The 26967-nt window shown below is 32.5% G+C and overlaps 2 protein-coding genes across 7 annotated transcripts in view; one reads left to right on the top strand and one right to left on the bottom strand.

Moving 5' to 3' along the window:
- Positions 1-19: 19 nt before the first annotated feature.
- On the bottom strand, positions 20-19626 carry LOC105341085 (CDK5 and ABL1 enzyme substrate 1). 3 transcript variants are annotated; one of them, XM_011447386.4, is made up of 13 exons: positions 19236-19626; positions 15479-15567; positions 15224-15320; positions 12864-12944; positions 12180-12297; positions 11549-11666; positions 10182-10262; positions 6961-7064; positions 6349-6455; positions 6200-6236; positions 5984-6046; positions 5470-5574; positions 20-5022 (listed from the first exon to the last, which is right to left on the bottom strand). In XM_011447386.4, the coding sequence occupies exons 1-13, from the start codon at positions 19586-19588 to the stop codon at positions 4882-4884; spliced, it is 1494 nt and encodes a 497-aa protein (XP_011445688.1). In that variant the 5' UTR covers positions 19589-19626; the 3' UTR covers positions 20-4881. The 3 variants fall into 3 exon arrangements, with proteins under 3 accessions (XP_011445688.1, XP_011445689.1, XP_011445690.1); XM_011447387.4 differs by lacking the exon at positions 10182-10262; XM_011447388.4 differs by lacking the exon at positions 12864-12944.
- Positions 19627-19637: 11 nt separating this feature from the next.
- The window catches only part of LOC105341084 (E3 ubiquitin-protein ligase MIB1), a 37032-nt gene continuing 29702 nt past the window's right edge, over positions 19638-26967 (top strand). For 2 of the 4 annotated variants that reach the window (XM_011447385.4, XM_020072507.3), the window contains exons 1-10: positions 19638-20030; positions 20980-21151; positions 21386-21620; positions 21851-21917; positions 22166-22299; positions 22809-22885; positions 23255-23450; positions 24492-24639; positions 25629-25762; positions 26544-26651. In XM_011447385.4, the coding sequence (XP_011445687.1) occupies positions 19769-20030; positions 20980-21151; positions 21386-21620; positions 21851-21917; positions 22166-22299; positions 22809-22885; positions 23255-23450; positions 24492-24639; positions 25629-25762; positions 26544-26651 (1533 nt within the window). In that variant the 5' untranslated portion in view covers positions 19638-19768. Of the gene's footprint in view, positions 20031-20979; positions 21152-21385; positions 21621-21850; positions 21918-22165; positions 22300-22808; positions 22886-23254; positions 23451-24491; positions 24640-25628; positions 25820-26543; positions 26652-26967 lie in introns of all 4 variants that reach the window. The other 2 variants (XM_011447384.4, XM_020072506.3) reach the window with 1 other exon arrangement.

Genomic DNA, 26967 nt, shown 5'->3' with positions numbered 1-26967 from the left:
AAATCACAAGTCTCAACAGTTTTCTTATTGGTCAACTTTATTGGTCACACAACTGCACAGCTTGAAGTGTAATCAACATGTCTATAACAATAGCACAAGAACTGTACAAAATACATAATACATTAAGTACTATGTACAGAATTGCTAATGACAAACATACACCAAAGAGGAAAAAAATATTCAATTTGAATTTTGACACAGTACATGTATTTCTCAATACGCTTGTCATGAAAAAAACAAAAACAACATTTAAAAATCCTTTCAAACTGGTTAATAAACTTTTGATTCAACATTTGTTCATGAATTTTTTTTCATCATGGGTCATTAACTAAATGCATGTAACTTTATAGCAAATTTAATGTACTAGTTGTACAACTTAAATTATGGGAAGAAAATTTTTGTCCTGAAAAAACTCACAAATGAAAAATGATGGAAAAAATCCTTAAACAATTGTTCGTAGAAAAACATTCATCCTACGCCACTGCTCATTATCCAACTGTAAAAGCAACCTTACTGTATTTGGCTGGTTGAAAATTAACAGCTTCTTCTGATATTATGTAATCCTGTATTGCACTTGACCTTTTATTTTTGTTCGTGGAAAAATAGAATCCAATTTACATACCGGTAAAATATATCATTTATAAAGTTACCATTTTAAAAGGAGGTGGGATGATGCATGTTTTCAAAGTCTAAGTGGGGGAAATGGGGAATCTAACTTTCTGTTTGCAAGGCAATCTAGGAATCTATACCAAGGAAGTCTTTCAAGCATGGGCATGGGGTGGGGCAATGTTTACTAAGACACAAAGTGCCCCATTCCCCTTCCAGGTATCTTTAGCCTTGTCTATTCCTTCAACTGTAATCTACCCTTTATTTGCAAAGACTTGGTTTCGCCATTGAGAAGTAATAAACTGGTTTGTAGTAATTAATTTTTTTAGACTGAGCCTTTGCAGATAATGTTTTACAGGAGACAATATTGATAAAAGGCGAGAAATATTAGAAATAATGAAAATTAAGTCTTGAATTTTGCTCATTTAAATTATGAATAGTAAAAGTTAACTTACAGCTTGTACCCAGTATTACAGCTGTGAAAAATGATACAAGTACCAAGGATTGTTTTATTCTTTGTATCACAAATTTACAAATTCTGTTTTTGTTCCTTCTAATTCCCTTTCCCTTTATATTTCACAAAGAATATCTGCTTGGTTCTGGAAAGCAAGAAGTTACAATTACCGGTAGGCATATGTGATGTCTTTTTACTCCTTTATAGATCATGAAACATATATAAATGATGACTACAAGAAAAAAGAAAATAAATAGATACATAGGAGCAAAGTAAAAATCTGCAAAGAAAAATAAATAGACAATTTGATGCCTCATGAATGTGTTTTTATGAAAAACGTAGAGAGGAAAAAAACCCAAACAGCTTTTATAGATGAAGATGCCGTGAAATCATTTATTGTTTGTTTAGGATCAGCCTCTCTGGTTTTCATGGATATAAATTTATATTCCTACTACTGTATACTGTAGATTCCTAATTAAACGTGAGGAATTAATATCCGCATATAATCGTAATTAAGAAGCACACCTTGCTGATTTTAAAATCTTGCTATTATTTTCTGAGAGTTGAGAACTATAAAAATTAAGGATAAAAGTTCCAATATCAATTAATATTATTTTAATATCCTTGCGATTTTATGCAAAAAGGCGGGATCCCGGAATTAAGTACTCAGGTAGAATAAGGAATTTACAGTATATCCATGAGGTGAAAATTGTCTATTCCCATGAACAAGTAAAACAAATGATTCCACAACAAAACAAGATAGTGACATAACTGAACTTAAATATAGAAGATTTAAAAATTTTATAACAAAAGGTCTAATATGACAATTACCGGTAATTGGTAAAGCCCAGTCCACTTTTATGGAGACTTTAGAGAGTTGACTGATGTTAAAATTTCTACTTTTCAGATATTTTTCCTTCAAAATTGGAATCAAACGTTGAATAAATAAGATTATCACAGAAAATTTACTCGCTGAGTAAGAAGAAATCACTTTCTTCCATGAGAGAACATGCACTAATAATCTCGATATTTTTTTTGTTTTTAGTCTATGAATATAATGATGAATTGTAGATTGAAAAAATGAGAAATCTTGTTGTTCATACGCTTTGAACTGAAAGTAATTACTGTGTTATGAGTATGTTTTCCTGAGAATCAAACAAAATTTTTTTTTTAGGGTAAAATGATTTAGAGCACTAGGGAATTAAGCACAAATTCTTACAGATTTTAGTAGTACCGGTACTCCGAATCCTTCTTTGATCTGACATGTACAGGAGATATGTATGAAATTTTGTTAACCATAAATACTTCTTTGTCCCTTATACAATTAATGTTTTCCATCAACTTTTATCTTAAAATAAATATGCAAGGTAACATCCTGATCAAATCAGACCTTTGAGATCACAGACTTAAGAAAGGTAAATAAATACAACTTGTAAAAACATTTGTTAGTTTCATTAGCTAAGCAAGATTTTCACTATCTTATGGTTAATAAATTTCAGTTTCAGAAAGATCTTTTATCCAGTAAGGTAAAAATGGTGATCTCTTCAACTGATTTCTACATCCTATGAAAAAAAAGATATTTTGTTTCACTTAAAAAATTTTTTTTACCTGTGGCATCTTAGCACTGATTGGTTAATAAAACAATGCTCATTGACATCAAGATATGTACAAAAAAAATAAAGTTAATGTACAGGCACACACAAAAATAATAACACATATAGTCTCTCCCTCGTGATACTAAGGTTGGCCCTATTTGCATTGAACAAGAACGTACACATTATTACAAGAAAATACATACATATAAATAGCAAAATACTCTGTGATATCATTATTTATAAAAACATCAAATAAGTACAGTGTATTTACAGTAAGTTTGAATTAAAAAAAGAAAATCGATAACTTCTTGTTAATAATATGGTATATGTACATGCAAGATGATATTGTTCGTCAATTTACACGATTAAAGTGTGACTAAATTACCTATAATGGTACTTATACACTGTAGGTATGAATATGTAATGAAGGCTTGTAAAGTTTGACACATATTTTTGGGAAAGAGAAGAGCAGTTCCTGCAAACCGCAAACAGAAAGCCGCTCACTGCTTCTCACTAAACTGTTTAAAGGAGAAAATAAGAAAAATGTTGCAGACTTTTACAGGGAGATCAAATTTTTATATTAATTTCATTCATGCTATTGCACAGATGCCAAGAAAAGACCAGTTCTGGCTAACCTTGTAAGCTAACAGAAGTTCAGTGGGTGTGTGTAAGTATATGTGTGTGTGTGTGTACTTGAGTTCACTGTAAATTTTGCCTGTTCAATGTTAGGGTATAACGACTAGTTACACTGTATTACAGCCTGGTTTGATGGAATGAGATGTAAGAACATAATACGCCAAAACAAAACTATTGTTTGTTTGGAATTGCCTCCCACCTCATTGAAACCCCCACCCCTTAGCAAAAAACAAAAAGTTTTTTTTATGTTGAGATTTTTATTTTTTACAAATTCTTAATTAGTTAAACTTCAAGTTTTAGAAAAAAATCCCTTCCCTGCCTCCTGGGTCTAGAAACCTCCTCTTGGCGGCAATTCCAAGCAAACCAATTTTTAAGGATGGCATTATTGACTATTAAAACAAATGAGATCAAAACTACTGACAACATCCAACCTAACTTTGGTGTTTCATTTTACAACCTTGGAATGTAACATATGCAAGCATAACCCAAGTTGTAAAATTGTCAAAATCTCTCAAATTAAGAACGTATACATAGTTATCATAAAAAATCTTCAATTCTGATATAAACTCTTGCACAATGAAAGTTTGTTTCCAATGCATTTAAATAAAATCATGTTCTGTTTAAATTTCCTTCCACAAAAAGCTAACAAGTTAACAAATACATATATGTACCACAAAACGTCTGGTCATAAATGAAAAAAAAAATGTTCATATTTATACAAGCTTTGTTAACTTCAATGAATAATGACCATTCATATGTGGAATTTAATCAAAGTATGCAACAAACATGAAGGGGAATATGAGAGAGATAAAAATCTGGTTCTAACAGTTAAACCTGTCTTATCTGAAAATTACATATTGTGAACATTGTTTATAATGAAACACATCCTTATTTCTCCTTACTTTTCAAGATCCATGTCCTAATACTAAACATTTTTTCTTTCCATTAATTAGTTACCGTTAATAAGATGTCAGATAAGACAAATTTTACTGTACATATGTACCGTATATTACAAATCTGAAATCAAGTCTGGAATGATGAAAACAACAGGGGTTACAAATATGATTTAGCAGCCATTAACTTCATGATATCACTGGTTTTACCCAAAGATGTCTGTAATATCCACATGCATAGAAGGCGACATATATTTGAAACTGAAGAGGAGACAATGAAAACTGGAAAATTTGGGCTTTAAATTATTGCTTTTAACAAATATAATGAAATCAGTTGTGTTAAGAAAAAAGATTTGTTAAGTGTTTGGGATTTTACAGAAAGCTGATTTCTTTCTGACTTGAAACTAACTTAAGACTCATCAGGTAGTTTTATTTGAGTCAGAACCCTGACTTTAAAAGTAAGGCAAGCTTATTCAATAATAATAAGTAATATCCTACATCCTACAGAAAAAAAAAATAATGACTATTTCTTTTTGAGACGAGTTAAGAAGTTAAGTCTCGACATGCGAGACGATTTAACATTGTCGAGTCTCGTTGACTTATTGTGTCCCGTTGACTTCATGGGTGACTGAACATTGTCCTGTCTCGTCGACTTTGTGTGTTGACCCAGTGTCCGTAGAGATGGGTCAGAACTGGGTCAGGACTGGTAGAGCAGTCTCTGGTAGTGGGGAAACACCTCAGTGTCGGACACGTGGAGGGAGAACTCGAGGGCCACCAGACATGCAAACTCAAACACCAACAGCTCCTTCCTGGGCAGACGGAAGTCCTCCTCTATTTGCTACAATCAGTGGAGTATGAAATATTACAAACATGCTTAATTTCAAATGCTTTTCAAATTTTGTAACAATTAGTTGATTAAGAAATATTGTAAACATGCTTAATTTCAAATGCTTTTCAAATTTAACCTTCTTATGTTTTTCCTCATGTCTATTACTTCAAGTTTGCATTTATGTATAATTAAAACAAGAAAAAAACCAGCTTGGCTCTAAATATGATAATCTAGCTATGTTAACATCAATAAGTTTTAAGATTGCAGTTAATATTGAATAGGCTCATCAAAATAAGTTAGAAGTACCGGTAATCCCTAATTTAGAAAACAATATGAAACATTAGTTTATATTGGTAATTCATTTAATAAATTTTACTTCATTTCACTAAAAAATTGTACATTTAATGCGCTTTTCTTTTTTGAAGGGCATAATGTAATGACACAAGAGTGACCAACCATGATGAGCTTTGTAAGCTCCGCCCCTTTGATGTCACTCAGTTTGGCAGCCAATAACAGACTGGCTCCAGCACATAGCTTCCTATTCTGCTTATTAATCATCAGCTACAAGTAATGAAACATAGAAAATGAGAAGAAGAGATGAAGATTTTCACCGAAAATGCAATACTGTAGATTCCTATCTACCGGTAAACGCAGTGTTTCAATATCTGCGTAAAATCGCGAGAAGCACATCTCACAGATTTTAGAATCTTGCATTTATTTTTCGGACTCACATAAAATAAGGAATCTACAGTAACATTTAGCACTCACTTTCAATAACTAAGAAAAGTCAAGGTATTTATCATAAATTATAATATAAAAATACAAAAGTATGTTTGGAAGTTGATACATGTACAATGTACATGTCAAATAAAGATATTTGACTCTGTTATACATAAAAAGTACAAAAGTTAAAATGAGTTATATCTTGCAGATTATTTTGTAATATCAAATGATGATAATTGTAACATACCTTTAATATCAGTTTCTCAAAATAAACATATGCTTGGGCCACGATCCATAGGTCTAAACCACACTGAAAGAGGTAACACAAAAATTTAATGGACACTGTCACAAAAAGAAACAACAATTTTCTTTCTAAATCACCAGGATTTCTAAAGAAAATTTGGATTGGTTTTATGTAGATTCATTTTAAAATCAATCATAAGAAAATCTTCCATAATTTTACCTTGGTATGTGTTATCACTTTTAGCTCCCTCTTAATGCTGAAAAAATCCAAAATAATACAATAAATTTTTCCTATACTATTAATAAATATATGTATAAAGTGAAAATCTTTTTCTTAACACAGTTTTTCATAACTTTCTTTTCTCTGACCTTCTGAGCTTGGTCAAGGTCAGTTGAATGGCTGGGTATTTCTCTCTGAACTTTTCATTGATCTCTTTCTTCAGAGTTGAAGGTTTCACATAGTCTATTACTGAAGTCTGAAACAAAAAAAAATAAGAAATCAGAAAGTTAGTAAAATTTTTTTACATGATATAAACATCCACCAGTATCAAAGAAAATTTTGGAATTCTCCAAAATAATAATGGTAACATTTGAATAATATATAAACCTAGAACTGTAAATTATGCAAGGCTGACGTCCATTTTAAATATTGCTGCTATTGTTGTTTTGTATTGATATGCGCCGCTTAATTTTATATTATTTACATTTTTGATTGATGACACTTCACATTTTATGATTTGAAAATGTTTTATTGATGTCTGCAAGTTGTCAGAAACTCATATGGCCAGTCTCACATACACTAACTCAGTAAACATATGCGTGGCTTCCAATGGGTTGTATTGTATGCAATACTGGCCGTGGGTTTCCGACGATGTCTGCATTCATTGATAATTGAACATTTTGAAAGAAACACAGTCTTGGTAAATTAAGTTCAATAAATTCTAGATGATCTTTAGATTCATGAAGCTGTTGATCACTCACCACATAGGAGGAAAATGTCAGCAGAGTCTTGTAGCTCCCACATTGCAGCTCACGGTCGTCCAGTGCATTGGGGTCGTACCAATCAGTTGTGGCCTCCTCTGGAACTGTGAACACAAAAACAAACACACATAAAGACACAAAAACACATCACAGACAAAAAATCATTTCAGAGTACTCTGTATGAATCTTTCAACAAAGTTAAAGCCAAATGTTCACTGCAAAAAACCATGGACTTCTATTTTTTAATAAATTTTGTGCAGATAGCATGTCATAATACATGTGCTGTATATAATTCATTGTGTATGATGGTACTACGCGGGCATGTTAAGGCTTCCCGATGGATTTTACAGCGATGTGTAGAAAGTCACTTGTCTGTACTTCATACGATATGATGTCATAATTAACTTTGACGTCACGATCTGCATTCCTGTCGATAGTTTACAGCCCTGGGAATGTTTCTTAATGTTAAAAGTGAATTATATCAAACCAGTATAATACCGCATGTTTCCTTTACATAAATGCTGCCGTTAATGCTACACGTTCAGAATTCATTCATATTAAAACCCAGTATCAAATAATCGGCAGATTTAAAGCTTCGTTTTAAGTAAAAGACTATTTATAGACTAGTGGTTTGGAGACTCTCCCTGTTACGTGTAAACAACTAAATGAAGAAATTTTAATGCATGTAAAACCAGCTTACCCAGGTGAAAGATCAACACAATTTTAGAATATTTATCGCAAAATTGGTAGAGAATATAAGTACCATTGTGAATCGTGCTTGGGAAACCCACGGATTTACCCCAATTTTTTGTAAATTGCTCTTGATTAGTAAAAATGTGCATTATTTTGATGATTTTGTGTAATGTTTCAACAATATCTTCCATAAACGAAATATCTATTTCTTTCCCAAGCAAGAACTTCAAAGTATATGACTCAACAAAGGATTTTTCTTAAAAATATGTATGATTTAATGTCATTAATCACCTGCGCCGATGCGATTTAGAAAGATCATTTGCAATACATGTATTAGGATTCGCATGTCACGTGATTGCAAAGTACATATGACGTCACAAAAATGCATCAAATATAATGTTTAACATCGGTGTCAATAAATGTAACATAGATTTTAAGAAATACTCCCGGTCAAAGTATTTTTGCGATGATTCAAATAATATCGTTTTCCAGCCGTATTTTAGCATCGGGACGCCTTAACATTGCTGCGTAGGTCAAAAGTGAAATTGGGTGTAAAAGTCGTAAGAAAGGTAATAAGTATGCTAAAAAAAAAAAGATGGCATTGTTTTTACATGTTCATAAACAGGTACAATTTTTCCTGCTGCATATATATATCACTTCACTGAACATGTCTCATACAGTCTTGTCACTTAATTTTTCACAATGCTATCTTTGACTAGCATCTTCAACTGTAATGTCATCATTTTGTGTTCCCTCTAGGAAAAATGTTATCATTGAAACAAATGTTCTTTAATATCTTATATTCCATTAACTTAACATGTTTAAATTTATCCAAACCTTGTTTTCGAAAGTTGTGTTCACAATAAACCATATAAAATGTTCATATTGTAGAATGTGTTCATAGAGTAGATAGTATGTTCATACTATGAAATTTGTTCATACTGAAGCTGATGGATATATCAAAGCATATCTTCATACAATGGCTAGTGTTCATATTGAAGCTTGCGTAAATGTTCATTCTAATTTACTGTGCCATGAGATCAGTCTGAAACGTGTTCATATTATAGTCCTTGATCATACACTGCATTTCATAGTCTTCATTCCACCAAAGAAAATATGACATAAGAAAAGTATAATTACATCATTCAATAATTGAAAATTAAAAGAAAATTGTTTTGATTCATTTTTTTTAAAATTAATTAATGCCCTAAGTCATATGCTCTACAATATAGTTAAGTTACATATTCCTAGTCATTATATACAGACTAATGTGGACAACTTCAAAGTAAAACAAGTGCTACTCCATTGTTAGTACTAAGGTACATGTAGTACACATTACTTTACAGCCATATCTGTTTTGGCATGTTAGTAAACACATACATCTAAAACCAACTAAGTTTGACATCAAAATTAACTCAATATAGATGATCATCAAAAAAGATTTTCTTTTTGTAAACTCAACAATTAAAAAAAAAATAGTATTGAAAGATAAAAAGTAAATGGAAAGAAAAAATTGAAACTTTTTCTAAATGTTAAAAATTCAAAGAATTTTGAATGATGAATTTTAAAATTATAATTACTGGTACAAACAAATTGAATGAGTTAAATTAAGGTTCAATATAAAATAAACAAACATAATCCTGAACATACACTCCCCTCCCCTGACTCTTAGGGGACAATTATCTTTTGTATCCCCCCCCCCATATTTCAAAAGTATATTCATAAAATTCATAAATCCAAAATATTTTAAATATTTGATTTTTTCAGATATGTATACTGAACCTCAATATTTGAACATTAATTCTAAGATTTTCTTTAATTGAATACACACTACAAATCTATAGTTACAGATTGTTCAGTGTTAAAGATTCGTTGAAGATGAAGGGAATCATGCATTACAAATGGCTACTACACACTATATTCTGGTAACTATGGTGATAGGAAGGAAGGTCTAGCAAAGCAAATGTAAGCACACTAAACCCTTCAGGCCTTCTTGTTTAGCAACAATTTAATTTAATTTAATTAATTTTCTTAAGTTTGAATTAAAATTTGTTTTTTGACAGACTTTTTTTTATTAAACTCTCATGAAAGGAATTGAGCTGCTATAGAATCATAGTCTTGCTATGTCATTTAACAGAACATTATTTAGTTTGAATAGACTATCTAGATAAACTCAATATTTACTTTATCATATTTTTTGTTTTGCTCAATTAGTCAAATTCATCAAAAATATGTCAGAAGGGAGAATAATTGCAATTTGAATTTCCCATAGTTCCATGCAATTAAAAATATTTTTGCTTTATAAAATAAAAAAGAAAAAAAAGACACAATTTACTGTCCTCCAATTAATATTTTTTTTTAATTCCATAGAAAAGGAGAAAAGAAATGAATTTCCAACATCCTAATAAAAAAATTTACTCTAAAATCTTGATTTCCTATTATCTGTAATCAATTGGAGATAAATCGTTTAATTATCAACCGTCCCTAAACAAGAAGGCCCGTTGACACCACTGTTCCAGACATGATACCTTTCTCCAGTGACGGAGCGTTTGACGGTCGATGTAGGAGCAGATTGGGGTCATGTGACCTACTCCTGGTCAGCTCTCGACCTGTCAGATTTCACTTCAGCATTTTAATTTTGCATTTTTTAAAAACTCCAAATTACACAATGCAATGACATTACATAACAAAAGTCACCTTGTTTTGATTTTTCTGCCGTGACATTGTATAACAATAAATTGGATGGTTACAAGGCTAACAAAGCGATAATGCTATTTCTATCGAGTAAGACTGATCCCGATTTGTCCTAAATAGAGGTCATTTATATCATAATTATTTGTATATGATCTAATACATGTATTATCACTTTGGGGACAAACAATGTGCAAAGCATTCTATACAACACATGAAGTGTCTTAAAACTACATCAAAATTAAGTTACGTTTCAAGACGATCTGCATCCCATTTTGAATGCTTTGTTTGATTTTCATAAAGTCAAAGGCCTAGAGCATGGAAAAAGAACATGCATACCCTTTCTGAAAACACTGACTCTTAGTATAGTGAAATACTGTACTAGTAAAATATTATTAGCACTTTTTTTGTGTGTTTTTATTTTTCTACGTTATATTATTTCTTTCTCTTTTACATGTATATTCATTGCTGATCTTTCAATATAACTTTAAATAAGACTCCCTATTACATTATGCATTTAACCAATAATGAAAACTATTACATAATGCATTTAACCGATGATGAAAAGAGATGTCACCGGCATTTCTATTTAATACCATGCATAAAAAATAACCTTTATTCATATTTTGAACCCTAGACTATTTCTAAACATTTTTACATATCTACCAATATCAGTAGAAATGTTTATCAATATTTCCCCTTGAGATCAACTCTAGGTCAATTTACATAAATACCTGTCACATGTGTGGCCATGTACCGTATTAACAATCGGTGCATGTACCTGTTTTATAACTGACCTACAACATAATGCACCTCAATAGAAGGAAATTATCAAGTCATTATCAAGGAAAATTGATCAACAAAAAGTTCCTTCTTTAGAGCATTATTGGTATATAGTACATGTATTTTGTTGTGCTTACAAAATAAAGGAAAAAGCATAACTTCATCCATCATTAAAAAAAAGTTTATGCATAACCCAACAATCGATGAATTTCTACTAAAAGCCTTCAAAGCCTATAATAAGCCTATTATATGGTACATGAAATAAAAAAAAAACAACCAATAACATAAATACAATATAAGAAACCTCCAAAACATAAGAACGGCTTTTAATTCTAAGTGGGAAAGGCTGGGAATATGAGAAATTTTATGGCTAATAAAATGATATGGTTTTTTGGTTATGGAGTGTGTGAAATTTTTTTACCTGCAGTAAGATTTTGATGGTTGGGGGCTGCTTCCATGGCATTCAATGGCCCCCTCTCTGACGAGACCCTCCTGAGATGTGATTTTGAGGGTACCAGGAAATCTGCATAGGAGATGTCCTAAAAATGACAAAACATGAGCTGTTCAACATGCATTTACAATTTCTCCTGTCCATTTTCATAAATATGCGATAAAACTGTAGACAGGGTTATTTTTACCCCATCTATTTTTTTCTTCCATCTACATATCCAATTCGCCTACGGTTGTATGATAAATACCGACACTCTATCGAATTAACACAGTAATTAATTTTTTTTTTTAAATTCGCCCAGTCTTCAATTTGCTCACAGATGTGGGCGAAAATAAACGGGGCGAATATGTCCCTCTATACAGGAAACCTGTATGAAGCTAAGCAAATTATTTTTCAAATTCAATTTTGCTTTAAAAGTACTGCTTGTATACTATATTGTACTAGTTCTAGTAATAAAGATAGGTACCTGTATCCATTTAGTACCAGTAAATAAACAATCTCAATCAGTGACTCCACTTAACAGTGTATATACTTCTAACATATCAGAACACCCCCACCCACCCTCCTTCCATTTTTGAGACATAAACTGGTCAGTTTTTACCTGCCCCTCCTCCACCTTCCCTATGGCATGGAGACCCAGGTAGAGCAGCCCCTCCTGGGACAGTGACCTTGAACCTGACCCTGACACAGTCCTGGCCCTGGCAAAGATTTCCTCGTCTCTACAAATGTACACCAACAACACAGTAAGAAAACAACATTGTAAATTAAAAAAAAAACAGAACAAAATTTTGATCAAATAATATTTTTCAAGGGTTTAAATATTAATGTTAAGCAGCTTTAAAGCAAGCTTAGTATTTTCCTTTTTAAAAGCTTCGAATATAGAAAATATAAAATCATGAACATGTATAAAGTATGACAAACGTTTTGTTTGCACATGTGGATTAGATGATTAGATTTATTCACTACAAGTATCAAAAATAATGTTTTTCTTTTTTTTGTTTTTTTTTACGTCAACACAGACACTAACTTAGGTACAATAAATACACAAACCAAAGTTTTCTATCTACTAACAAAATGTCTAAATCTGATTATCAATAACATGATACATGTAAAGATAAAAGCTAGTTATGAATAATCGACGTCCTAAAATGATTGCATAAAAAGTGAGCAAAAGATGGTGATGGGCAAAAACATGATCACACAGCCCTTCAAGGTAACTGGGCATAAAACTATCAAATGGCCTTGACCTTTGTCCTTGACCTTTTGTCCTTGAGAGTTGACCTACCTGCGCATCTGTGATTTACGACTGTACATCAGGGTTGAGGAGACAACGAAGGGGTTTTTCTTTTTTGAGACAATCATCAACCTTGTAAAAAAAGCATGCGTTCAGAGATGAGATAGGAGAAGAAATGCAATCTAGGTACGTGTAATGTAATTCTAGCAAACTGTTATATCAGAGAGAAAAAAGTTAATTTCTTCCTCATGCATAAATGAAAAACACACTTGATATATGTATGAAGATTTTCCTTGGTATCAAGTTTTTAAAGTTAGATCAGTTTTTGTTCACTCTTTATTTTAGGTCATATTTTTCATAGATTGTACAATCGAGCGCTTAACATGAAGATGTCTATGCAGAAGTTAAAAAACTGGCATTGTGTATGAGTATTTCAGCATTGTTTATTGTTGAACATTGCATCAATGAATGCTGTATGTGCTGTTATAGTACAAGTGTGTTCATGTGCATTTATAAGTAACATGCTAACAAGATGTACTGTTTCACACTTATTATCAAATTAATTAATTAAAGCATAAGATTTGTATCAAAAATTATGAGAAGACCGCAATATATATATAAAAAAAGAAGAAGCACATGGTGAGCAAGTTAACAGCCCATCCTAGCTGGCTTTTTAACCTTTGACCTTTAAGCCTAGACTTGAACTGGTTATTGTTTCTTAAAAGCAGAGCCAATTGCTAAATGCCATAGACTAAGCTGGCTTTTGACCTTTGTTCACCAAAACTTGAACTTGTAGTAAACATATTTAAAAGAGAGAGAGCCACTAAATTCAAAGTGGTGACTGACAAGTCAATGTGCATTGTTCCAATGCTTCACAATAAATGTCCAAGTCATTCTGTGTGATGTAACGGTTATTAACACACTCGTAACCACAAAACAAAGTCATCAAAGTTCATTCCTGTATATAACATCCGCCTAAAATCCTTCGCCTGCTGTTATTTATGAACAGACATTTAAGCTATTAAGCAATTTTGACCAAAATGATTGATGGAATGAAATGTACAGTATTGTTGTAAAATAGCATCTACATAACCATAAAAAGATAATTCTAGAGTAACTATATCATACTATATTTGTTAATAGAACTGCATGTTTAATTGGAAGATATATATTCTATTAAAGGTTTAACTATAATAATTTCTTATTGCTAAAGCGCTATATAAGCATTATATGAAAAATAAATTAAAACATCAGGTACAATTTAAAAAGATAATATTAAGAATTAAGTTTACTGTTGCCATCATTTAATGCTTCTTAATATAAAAAAAAATCCAAAAAGGCTTTAACAGAGGCCAAGTCTAATTATTTCTACCCTTAATATATTTATAAAATTTCTTGCATGTAATGTCAAATATTTTAAGATAAAAAAAATATTCATTTACCACCCCAATTTCCTAGATAGTTGTCTGGAAAGTTATCAATTTTTACGATTGGACCCTATATATGGGCCCTGTTGAAAAAGCGCTAAATACATGTATTCATATTTTCTGCACATTATTTGTATTTCTGCACTAGGATTTCTTTTTCTTTTATATATGTGAAAATCTATTGTGAAAAGTCACCTATCGGTGAAATTAAAATGTTTATCTCATGGTTTGCCAAGTTGGTCAAGGTAAATATCAAAAACGATTTTTTTCCCCAACTTATTGACATACTGCGGTAGATGATGGCAGATAAAAATTTATTTTTAATGCAATAACATTTTTAAATTGATTTTATGTTTCTCTTGATGCTCTGTCAATAAATTCTTTATTTGATAATCCAATTCAACCTAAAATAAATGAACAGATCTGACTTTATTCCTCAACTTTATGCTTAGTTTACAATACTGATAAATGATGAAGCATGTTACCCTATCAAAGTCTTAAAATCACAATTTCTCAACCAATAAACATTACATATAATGTTAATTTTCTATAAAAAACATAATACAAAAGAAAGTTATAACTTAGCACATACGGCTGTATGAAAATACTAAAAAAGATGTGCTAAGTCGTGCGCACTCGAACTGTACTCGGCCTCGTTAAGCTAAAAAGAATTTAGTTCAGTGACTGTCATTATTTAGACAAAAATAAAATTCAACCAATCACAATGTAATTTTTTCAAAGCAAATGTTCATGAAAAATGAAAATGTCATTGTAAATCAAGATACATATGACAACACTGTCAATCAAAACAATGCTAACATGTCTGCATAACAACATTCAAGTCATTTTCCATGCAAATCTTGGAGAAGAGGAGTGATCTAAAGAAAAATACCAATGCTGATGGGGGAATTTTTGCAGGTGAAACAAAGTTTGACAGGTACGAGACTTTGTACAACTCCGAAGGCAGCAAAAATAAAATGATACCTCTCATTTGCGAGCAGCTTTCGTGTCTCCGTACTCATCTGTCGAAGGTCCTTCCCTCGGAAAATAACGTTTCCTTCCTGTCGCGGACATTTCTCTTCTGCAAGATTGGAATTGTTGCTCATATTATTAATATTGTAACATAATATCCTCAACTGACAGACCTCAGTTGATTTGTATATCAAATTGAAATGTATGACCCACTTCTCATTATATTGGTTTGTGTTGCCTTGGTTACTCCATGCAGCCTTATATTACCTGGTTTGTCAGGAATGTCTTTGGGAGCATATCCAATTCCGGAATCTCTTCTCCATCTTTCCCTCTCCTCAATAATGCTGACTGCAATACTGAGGAAAATAATTAATAAAAACAATTATATACGGTATCATTCAATTCACATGGCAATCAAACAATTTTTAAAACCATCATCATCATCATCATCATCATCATCATCACCTCAATCATAATATTCTAATCAAGAATAAATTTTACAAAGACACTATGCAAAATTTATTCTTATAGGGTATAAAAGTCGCACAAAGAATGGGTCCAAATAGAATCATTAAACGTTTTGATTGAGTTCTTAGTCTTTTAATCTCTGTCCTTCCTTCTCCGCAATGCAATTAACAAATGCTCGAAAAATACTGTACAGTATCAAATATTTAGGTAATTACTAGTTTTTCTAGTATTGTGGTTGGCAATGAAACAACTTTGACAAATTGTTTGATTAATTAAACAAATCTTTTTAAGATTTATCCTGAGGAAATATTTTCAAGTATAAATAGAATGGAAGCAGCCTAAATTAATCTTTTACCTAAGATTGGAGAGTACCCAATAGCATCAATAAAAATAAATATTAAACACCGTTTAATACAATGTTTATTGATTGAAGATTTTACACAATATCATATTGTGCAAAATCTTCAATCAATAAACATTGTATTACATGTATATGCATATTGCATTTTTATGATCACACAATAGTTTTTAAAATTAAAATAAACCCTCTAATACTCTTATACATGTATGTAATGCAAATGGGTCAATGTTTTTTTTTTCAAGTGGGTCAAATTTTAAATAATCTTCTCAAAAACGTGCATGTAAACACGTTTATGGATGTGACCTACTTTGCAGTTTCTTTAAAAATGTACTTCTGCAAGTAAAACTTTAAATATATGATCATATTAACAAATTATTCAATATTGATTAATAAGACTAAAGCCAATATGAACAATGCCATTCAAGCTGATTGTTTAACCTTTGGAAGAATTGCTTTTGTTGCGATGTTTTTGATCGCGTTATCGTTCAAAATCTAAAGTCATTGTGGTATATATCAACACTGTGTATTAAGCTGGCAGACGGTCAAGGTTGGATTTGTTCGACAAGAGTCAACAACAAGGCTAGATATGTTTACCTACAAGTATCAATAGGCCCTTTATAGAGCATTAAATTGATCAATAGTTCAATTTCTGAATTTTTATTAAAAAAAATTAATTTTTTTTTTTGGGGGGGGGGGGGGGGGGAATGCACCAACCCCTTCCTGAATTACAGCTCTGAGGTATCACAGAGCAATTACATCAAATCAAACAATGATCAAATAAATATTAAGTAAAACTAAAAAATCACTGTATCTGTAGGTTTACAAGCGCTTACTTATCAGACTAAAATAAGTTAATTAACTGTTAAAATAATTAAATTACTAACAGTTAGCACTCCCACACAATTAAGCCTTAATATCTTCATCATAATGTAAAAACAATTAATTGAATTAAAATATACAAATCATTAAATGACTGTAGAAGAAGCTATAAAACAGAATAATAATTTGTTTAATATATTCTTGCATTGATATTCAGATCTTTTTTGAATAAGAAACATTTTTTTTTTCTTTTAAAATTGATAATCTGCAAACTGCTCGAATGAATAAGATTTCCAGGGACTTGATATAGAAAACCTGTATGAGTCACAAAGACTTTGTTTTAAAACCGAAATAAAAAACCAGTACTTTTGTATTGTCAAATCTGTACACACAACACATATAGAGTGAAGTGGAACAACATATTTGTGACACCTTTACGTGCATCTAGAAAGTTTGTACATTATGACGCAAGTTGTAGGTATACAGGTGGGATTGTTTATGAAAAAAAAAAATGTCTCAATTGAAATGAATTTATGACTGCCATGGTAAATTGACGTAGGAAGAGGGTTGGTAAAGTTCTGGCAAACAGAATAAATTATCAAAAAGTAAGATATTAATTTAAATATGACTCAGATATATGTTAATCATATCCACTAATTAATTTTTTATATCTAAATGAATTGCGTTTCCAAAGGCAAAAAAAAAAGTGGGATCAAAGTTACATAGTGTGGATTGATTTAACTTTGATGGAATATATAGATGTTCAATAAAATCATTTAATTTATCGTGTGTCAGCAGTAAACAGCTGGATTCCAACAGGCTTTACAAATAAAGGACATATTTAACACACGTGTTCAGGTTTAATTAAAGAACTCGTATTATACATCTAGGTCTTTAATATTAAGTCAAGAAATGGAACATTTATCAGAATAATCTTTACTATCAAATTATAATGTAGTGTTTCATGTTTATTTTATTGTTTAATATCAAGACCAGTATCTCTTTGAAGTTGTTAAGCTTTGTTAATAATAAAATCTTTTGGCAGATATAAATTAAAGAAAAAACCAAAACATAAAATATGCCTGGAGATTAGAAATGTATGCCAAATGTGTTTGCGTGAACTTGCAAATTATGTAACTGCATGAGAATTAACCAAAACCATGCATTCAAAACAACAACAAAAATTTGAAAGTTTAAAAATACTTTCCTGTCCTTTTTGGGTTTTTTTTCCCACCAGATAAATAAAACTACGCACATACATGTATAATGTATGTGTTTAAACTATTTTTGAGAGTTGTTGAAATGTTTACAGGATTTTAAGGGTGTACAGTGACAAGACATTAAGATGTTATGCACACTGACATAACAGTCTAGACTCGTATACACTGGCTAAAGTCTTGTACAGCCTTAGGGTCCATTAATTCATTTCTTCACTATCAATATACTCAATTGGTAGCACAGGTGCTGCAGTGTATTCCAAATAAAATGAATTATGTGTTTTGTCTGTGATTTTTTTTTAACCTAAATGAATTCTTAATAAAGTCTTTCTATTGGTTGGTTTTCCTAAAGTGAAATTGCACTACATTCAACCTAATACTATTCATGGCATTGAATTAGTCTTTCTATATGATTCTTTTAATCCTATTTGTAGAAAATTAGACTTAAAGAATTTACACCATCTATAAGTGACCTAGTGTAAGAAGTGTGTATCATGTCACACTAGCCTCTGTAAACACTTTTTACCATTTCCCTGTCATGTGTGACAAATGAATATTATTTATTTCCTGGCATACAGTTGTAGTGTATAATGCCTGCACTACAACTGCCGTAGGTGTTTCCTCATTTAGACTTCATTGAAGGGTCAATGAGGTCAAAGATGACTCGCAATTCCAGTATATATCATATAAATCCAAATATAACATTATACATATATAAACCCAATGTAAGGATTCAGGATCTGCATGATAACCACAATATCTAAATGAATCCCACTGTCTTGCATGAGATATATATGAACATGCATGTCCGTATATTTGTACCAACTTATCAACTCCCACTCAGATAAGCGATAAATGATGTTTTCTTTCAATCAGACTTTTGTCTACCAGTGATATCACACATAATTCAAGATGATGAAGGATTCAAATGATAAATGACATTTTTAAAAAAATAAAAAGTCTAAAACATAGGCTCATATGAAATTGACATACAAATACAAAATATTGTACGCATTTGTATGTTAATCATTCATGGTTTCTTGAACTTGGTCTATCTTTCCGACAAAAATCAATGACCACTGGTCAAATAGCTGACTGATACAGAACACAAATTGACCTCCATCTTACGTCAAATTTGACCCCCTTTTTAATCACGTACCTTCCCCTTTTTCCTTTGGAAATATTTCTCTGTAAGTTATTCACATTTTCATTTTTTTGGACGGATTTGTTGTCAGATATATTATTTTCAACCGCTGATAGAGCGGATACTTTTCGAGTTCCTTCTAAACTTGATTCACTTTCATCCTCACAAATTTCTTCTGCACTCGATTTATTTATGTGATTTTCCACTTCTTCCGTGATATCATCTTTTAGACGTTGGTGTTTTGGATTGAATAATGGGTATTTAGTATCCCTGTAGGTTCCATCTAATGAAATGTTTGACAGAAAATTAACAGCGGCTATTCTTCGTCTTGATCTCCTCTTTTGTTGTTTCATGCTCGCTGTCGCCATATCAAGTAATGAATAAACTGCATGAAGCCAGAGGTGTTCGGTATAAATGTTCCGAACGGCCTCGAGATATCTCGCGAGATTTCATACTTCAGCCATTTGACAGACACAGAAGAAAATGTTTACATCGTTGAAGAATTGACTTATTTCTTTCCAATGAGGTGATATAAACCACCAGTGACAATGAATGCCGAAAATATAGACCCTAACATTAGCACGACTAATCGTGTAGCTCGTGTGAACATGGTCGAGGGCGTCGGGGCGCGTGTTGTAAGAGGTCCAGATTGGAAATGGGGAAAACAGGATGGTGGAGAGGGCCATGTTGGTACTGTGAGAAATTTCGAGTCTCCCGAGGAAGTTGTCGTTGTGTGGGACAATGGGACAGCAGCCAATTACAGATGTGCAGGGGCATTCGACCTTAGGATCGTCGATAGTGCTCCAACAGGTGCATTGAGTGCATGATTTTATTTAGTTCCTAGAACATATAACACATGTTTATGGCTTATGTTAGTCATGTACTCTTGTATTTCTGAGGAACCATATTTTGAGATTTTTAGTACCAAGCTAAATCTTTGTAGAGATTTGGCACAGCTTGATATTTGGACTGACTCCTTCACCGAGTCTCGGGACAGTTGTTCTAGTTCATGTCTTGAAATTTGATCTGCCCCTATTTCAGTCCCTTGTCAAGGTTTAAATTGTAATAAATGTGTGTGTCACCCACTTAAGTTTTGCATCTCAAACATAGCAAACTGTAACTAGTCACATATTACTACATGTATTTTATTGCTTGCCGAGAAATTATTGTTTATTCAATACTTTTCATATTCTTGGTGTGTTCCAAACTTGAGTTTCTTTCTGGGATTTAAATGGATTCAATTCAAATCAGCATGTTCCATCCTTTCGACAACACCAATCTTGCGGTTTCGCCAATTTGATGTATTATTTACTACAATGAAATCTCGCATTTTTCATTCTTTTGCAGCTTAAAATTAACTTCAGTTATAGGTGGATCAAAAATCATAAAACCCATTAGACCACTTAACATTGTTTTGGTCAACAGATAAGATAAAGTGATTTAAGCAAATTGATAACTGACCAGTATCTCACTAATCTCAAAATTTACACACAATTACCAGAATGGTTCACAGGTCAAAATCTCACAGGACTTATTAGCTGATATAACTGAAACAATCCTTTGTTGTCAAAATCCTAATAGCTTGAATGTAAAAATTTTCTTTCTTGGCCAGGAGATTAAATTTATTGAAAAATTAAGTTCAAGATTAGAAGTAAGGAGACGTAGGCATGTATATGCTACTACCTTTCGTCAACCAATATTCATATTGAAATGAAAAAGACATGATAGATATGATGATGACTATTTTTGTTGTTGACAGGAATAAAACACGATGGCACGATGTGTGACACTTGCAGGCAGCAACCTATATTTGGCATTAGATGGAAGTGTGCTGAATGCTCCAATTATGACCTGTGTAGTGTCTGTTACCATGGCGATAAACATAATTTACGGCACCGATTTTACAGAATCACGACACCTGGAAGTGACAAGTAGGTTGAAATGTACCAGTATGACAAAAAATTATGACGGAGATAAACGACTTAAAACGATGTACATATATCAAGAGGGGCAAATAACTTGACATTTGTTGTAAAAATTCCTATTAGAATCTTTTCTTAAAGCAAGAATCATTTATATTTGAATTTTCTAAATTCTTGGTCGAAATTCGTTTGAGAATATTTACCTTGTCAAGAATTGTTTAATTTTAGATATTTTTTCTGTAGGTGCTCAGTTGAACCTAGAAGAAAAAGCAAGAAAATCACGGCCCGGGGAATATTTCCAGGGGCGCGGGTTGTGAGGGGGGTGGACTGGCAGTGGGAGGATCAGGACGGGGGCAACGGGCGTCGGGGCAAGGTCACAGAGATTCAAGACTGGAGCGCGGCCAGTCCCAGGAGTGCAGCCTATGTGTTGTGGGACAATGCTGCCAAGAATCTCTACAGAGTGGGCTTTGAGGGAATGGTAATATGAGATTCTCTTTGTATTTTTAAAATTTTTGGATCACTTGCTTATTTACATCAGTAATATGTAATGAATTTTGTGCATTGGCAAAATCGTTCATGAGAGATTTAAACAAACGTCAAAAAATTAAAAAAAAAAACCTGATGCCATAAATTCTATCAAATTAAGACAAAACTTTTCATTGCTAGCTTTTATGAACACATTAATAGGTGTATTTGTTCCATTTTTAGGCAGATTTGAAGGTTGTGAATGATGCCAAAGGAGGCTCTTTTTATAGGGACCATCTTCCTCTGTTGGGTAAGAAAACTATTTTGCTGTCTACATCAAACTTCCTAGCAGTATATTATAAAGAATTCACAATACAAAAATTTTAATAGTTGAAATTTGAAGGTACTGTATAACATTTACTTACTAGTAATTGTTCATTATGATAACATTCTGCTGTTACTGTGTATGTGACTTGATGTTCAGATTTTATGCAGGCATGGTTATACACGAATACCACAATATGTATACATATTGTAAGTTGCATTTCCATTCCTTAGGAGAACAAGGTCCAGGGTCCAGATCAGGTCCGGGGGGACTAGCGATTGGTGACCAGGTCAACGTCGACCTTGAACTTGAGATTGTACAGTCTCTACAGCACGGGCATGGAGGGTGGACTGACGGAATGTTTGAGGTAAGAGGTCAAATCCAGAGGGTCATAAGTGATGATACTGTGGTTTCATCAATATTTGTTGGAGACCAATTTTTGTGGATTTTGTTGTTGAGTCAATTGCTCCACAAAAATGAATGTTTATTATAGTGCAGTCTCTAAATTTTTGTAGCGATTGGGTCATTGTTCACAAATTTACTGTATGTTTCCTTGAAAATGTGATTTTCGAAGAAATTCATTAAATTGATGGCCTTTGATATTGATGAAACCACATTTTTGAAAGATTTCTACAAATTTTATTTAAAAATTTCTTTGGGGTCAGAGATGAATTTAAAACCCTAGAAAGATCCTAAAATCATAAGAATCTAGACAAACTCAAAAAGTTTTTTTGAGCAATATAAAAAGAGTATTCTGATTACATTTTTTGTAATGCTTTGAAATGGAATCTGTACGGCAACCTGTTTAAAACTGCTAATTTTTAAGGAATTAGTTTGAAACACAGTCTTTTAGTTGAGTGACATTGTCTATTTCAGTGTCTGGGTACCACAGGAACTGTTGTTGGCATTGATGAAGACCATGATATTGTTGTATCTTATCCCAGTGGAAACCGGTCAGTATTATAGCTCTCGATGAGAAACCAGTATATGTTGTTTCCATAAAATAAAGCAAACTTGTGCTGTCTAAAAAACATGGAAGTTATGCGTGTAGATGTACTTCCCACTTGCAAAAAGATTTTATATCATGATACCAAAAATTTAGATAAGAGAATGATGTATGTGTACCAAAATATCTAAATCTTAAGTGTAATTTAGTTGTTAAAGACATTGCATATTGCACATGGAAGTCAGCTTTACTCTTGATCATACATTTCTATGGTTGATCATTGCTTATAAGATTTGTGTTCTTATTTGCCTTCTTACATATGTCACATATTTAACATTGAAATGGATGTTCATTTTCCTTTGTTTTTTCATCACAGATGGACATTCAACCCTGCAGTTCTTACAAAAGTGAACACCCCTAGTGCTGTCCCCTCCACCTCTAACGAGGCTACGCCCTCGGTCACCCCCTCGGCCCAGTTTGCTGTGGGTGACCTAGTCCAGATCTGTAATGACCCAGAGAAGATCAAGCTCTTACAGAGAGGCCATGGGGAATGGGCAGAGGCCATGATGCCGGTATTTAAACTTCACTTCATTAGTACACATTAGTACACTTAGTACACATTAGTAAACTTAGTACACTTCATTACTTAGAAAACTGGGGAAGTTGGGCTTGATAAAATATACAACATCCACTAGTTCTGGTAGCCATGAAAATTTGGCAGTTGAGATGGAGAAAATTGAGCCACAAGAGTTGACTCTTTTTTTTTTTGCTAGTTTTTATCTGATACCAAATGAAATTTATGCCTCAATCTTTGCTGGTTGAAGAAAATTTAGCCTCAAAATTTGACTCTCAGATTTACTTGCCATTGTATTTAATCTGAAACTCAATAACATGGATACCACAATATATGCATCTTTTTTTTTTTAGTCTGAGATGAAGGTTCGAGTGATTATGTGATTATTAGAGTCACTGAAATTAATTATGACATGTACCAATGTATGATGTCTCTGAACAGTATTTTTCTGTTTAATGGGAGTGCTTATGTTAGATGTGATAATTGAGGAAGAGCTGGTAATTCAAATTAGCATTAAGGATATTAAATATTTAACATTTGTGTAGGTGGCATTGCATGGTTTTTAGAGAAATACGGATTATAATGATTCATATACATAGAAGGATTAACTGAAATTCTTTATTTTTTCAAGCCAATGAACTTTTGTCCCAGAAATATGTTAGTGAGTCATAATTTTACTAGTAAATTGGATCCTTTTCAAACTTCAAACTAAATCAACTCTCACAAGTTTAACATATGTTGTTACACACAGTATATCTTATTTTTAAATGTTGAGAAAAAGTGAAGGAATTTACTTTCAGAAAAAAATTACACACTCATATTTTTCTTATTATGTTTACATGCATTTTTAATTGGGAATTTAAAATAGGGTTATCACTCTTAACAGAACTTTGTTAGGGCATTTGATTAGGCAATTTTTAATTTGATTTTTTCATGTTAAATGGAAATATATCTAACTATAGATGTTTGAAGATGTAAGTACATGTACTAAGTGATGATAGTAATTTATTAATTACAATGTTTACAACATTTACTGCAGACTTTGGGTAAGATCGGGCGTGTCCAGCAGATTTATCACGACAGCGACCTAAAAGTGGAGGTCTGTGGCACCTCGTGGACCTACAACCCTTCCGCCGTCACGAAAGTGGCCTCCTCGGACGGTGCTGCCATAGGAAACTCCTCGGGAGGTGAGAAAGGGAACCATCAAGCCCCAGGGCTGTAACACTTTCACAAGCTGACTTTTGATCTCAGTCCTCCTAAAAGGAATATCTAGCTGTTAAGCAAGACTGAAACAAAAATTGACCTTGCCGTAGTTTTGTTGCCCCCGAGTCTGGTCTCCTGAAAGTTTTTGTAGAGTAGTATAAAGAGGTGTTGAGGTCTTCATCAGGGTTGTCTCTAAAAATTGAAGTAGAAGGAAGAAATAAAAAGGTAGAATGGGGTCTGTGGGTCTAACTTATAGCTAGATTGTGTTTGAAATGCAAAAATGGCCGGGTAATTACATCACTTGAGGCGGGGGAATTCCCCGCCCCACAGGTCTTAGAGACAACCCTGCTTCGTGAACCCCAAAATATATTTCTTAGCAGGAAAGGGTGGGATTTTTGAAGGAAGGAAATTAAGTTATCACAAGATTTTGTCATAGATGTATATCACTGCATAGAAAATTCAGTTGTACAAATTATCCATGTTTATTTGTGACTTTGCTTTGTTATTTGAATAAGTTTTGACACAGTGTACAATGAAATGAACTACAAATCCGCAATCTGATGACAAACAACATCTGTTTATTGATCCTATGGTGGAGTCTGCTTCAAATGAATTGGATTTTTAATCAATGAAGTGTTATGTTCTGGTGACATTTCATTAATAAGAATATTATCATTTATTTTAATACATATATTTACCTTGGTATGTCATTTCAGTTAAATGGCATCTGTCATCATTATATCTAAAAAGTCCATGCACTCTTCTTTATTTTAAACTCTTTTTTTTGTGATCTACGTGAGTAGATCAGAAGATATTATTTGAAACATATTTTTGCCTTTTAATATTGGTTATAAGGGCATGTTTAAAGGTAAAGACTTAATGTGAGTCTGCATTATATCTTTAGTTTACCACATTGTGGTGAAATGGTAAAGATGGTACTCTGATTAACTACATGTATTATAATTTTTTTCAGAGAGACTTAGCGCATTATTGAAGAAGTTATTTGAGACCCATGTGACTGGCGATGCTAACGAGGAACTGGTGAAGGCGGCGGCCAACGGGGACTATGTCAAGGTGGAAGATCTGCTCAGTCGACCAGACAATGATGTGAGTTACCAACCCGCTCAAAACGCAGCAGAGAAGGCAGATAACTCACACTTAGCAGTATGTTAAAATATCTGATCAGAGAGCTTTGCTTTAAATGATAACTTTTTTATAAATTTGTAAATTTTTGCGGCTCTTCATTATTATAGTGGTAGTGCAGAGTGGTCATTGCAGACTTGTTGCTAATCTCAAGTTGTTTTTAAAATGTTGTCTGTCCCTCAGCAAGGTTTGATAACTCTTAAATGATTGATTGTAAATGGTCTGTTGAATTCATACAATGGATGTGTGTTTATATTATTAAATCTGGCTTTCATATTACGATATAAGATTGTTAGTAATCTGATACAGTTTTTATTACACACAGTTATAATAATGACTTAAGCTAAATGCTAGAACTCTGACAACCATTCATTGATCCTTGTAAAAGGTTCGTAGGTTTTACCATTAAGTGCCCCATTCTAAATTCTTACACATCATTCTTCATTTACTTTCCCTTATAGCTCAGCTTAGCAATGGTGCTTCATGTATAATCTTGATGCCAAAGTGGAACTTCTTGGGATTTTAAGATTATATATTAGTATGAGGAACAGACAACTCCTTTTATAAGAATGACAAAACTTTGAAATCTAGCTGACAGTTAGACAACAGAAAGAAATGCATGAACTTTTTTAGAACAATTTTTAACAAAAAAATTAAGGGGAGGTAATACAGTGTTTGCAAAAATATTTTGGAACAAACATGTTCACAGATAGATTTCATTGGTAAGTTATTTTGAATTATGTAGGCCAATGGAATGTTTGCTGGTCACACGGCCCTGCAGGCAGCATCGCAGAATGGACACACCGACGTCATCAAAATCCTCATCAAACACGATGTCGACTTCGAAATTGAGGTACAATATTTTTTCTGTTCTTTTTTCCCATGTAACTTTAGGTGTAAACATGTCATTGCACTAGTGGATACATGTTTTTAAGAGTTTGACATATTTATTGAAAATGCTAAGAGAGAGCATTGAAAGCTTTTTCTATTACTTTGTTAAGACATTATGGTAGAATTTGGTGCAAAATTTATGCAAAACATACATAGTTCAGGCATTAAATGAACTGTTCTCATGATGACTACCAGTAAATAATGTCATGGGTGGGATTCAGAGTTTCAATATAATTTGGAAATACTGTGGAATCATTAGAATTTGTGGTGACTCAATT

Source organism: Magallana gigas, chromosome 7, assembly GCF_963853765.1.
Source record: "Magallana gigas chromosome 7, xbMagGiga1.1, whole genome shotgun sequence".
Lineage (NCBI taxonomy): Eukaryota > Metazoa > Mollusca > Bivalvia > Ostreida > Ostreidae > Magallana > Magallana gigas.
This window is presented reverse-complemented; position numbering and strand designations above follow the sequence as displayed.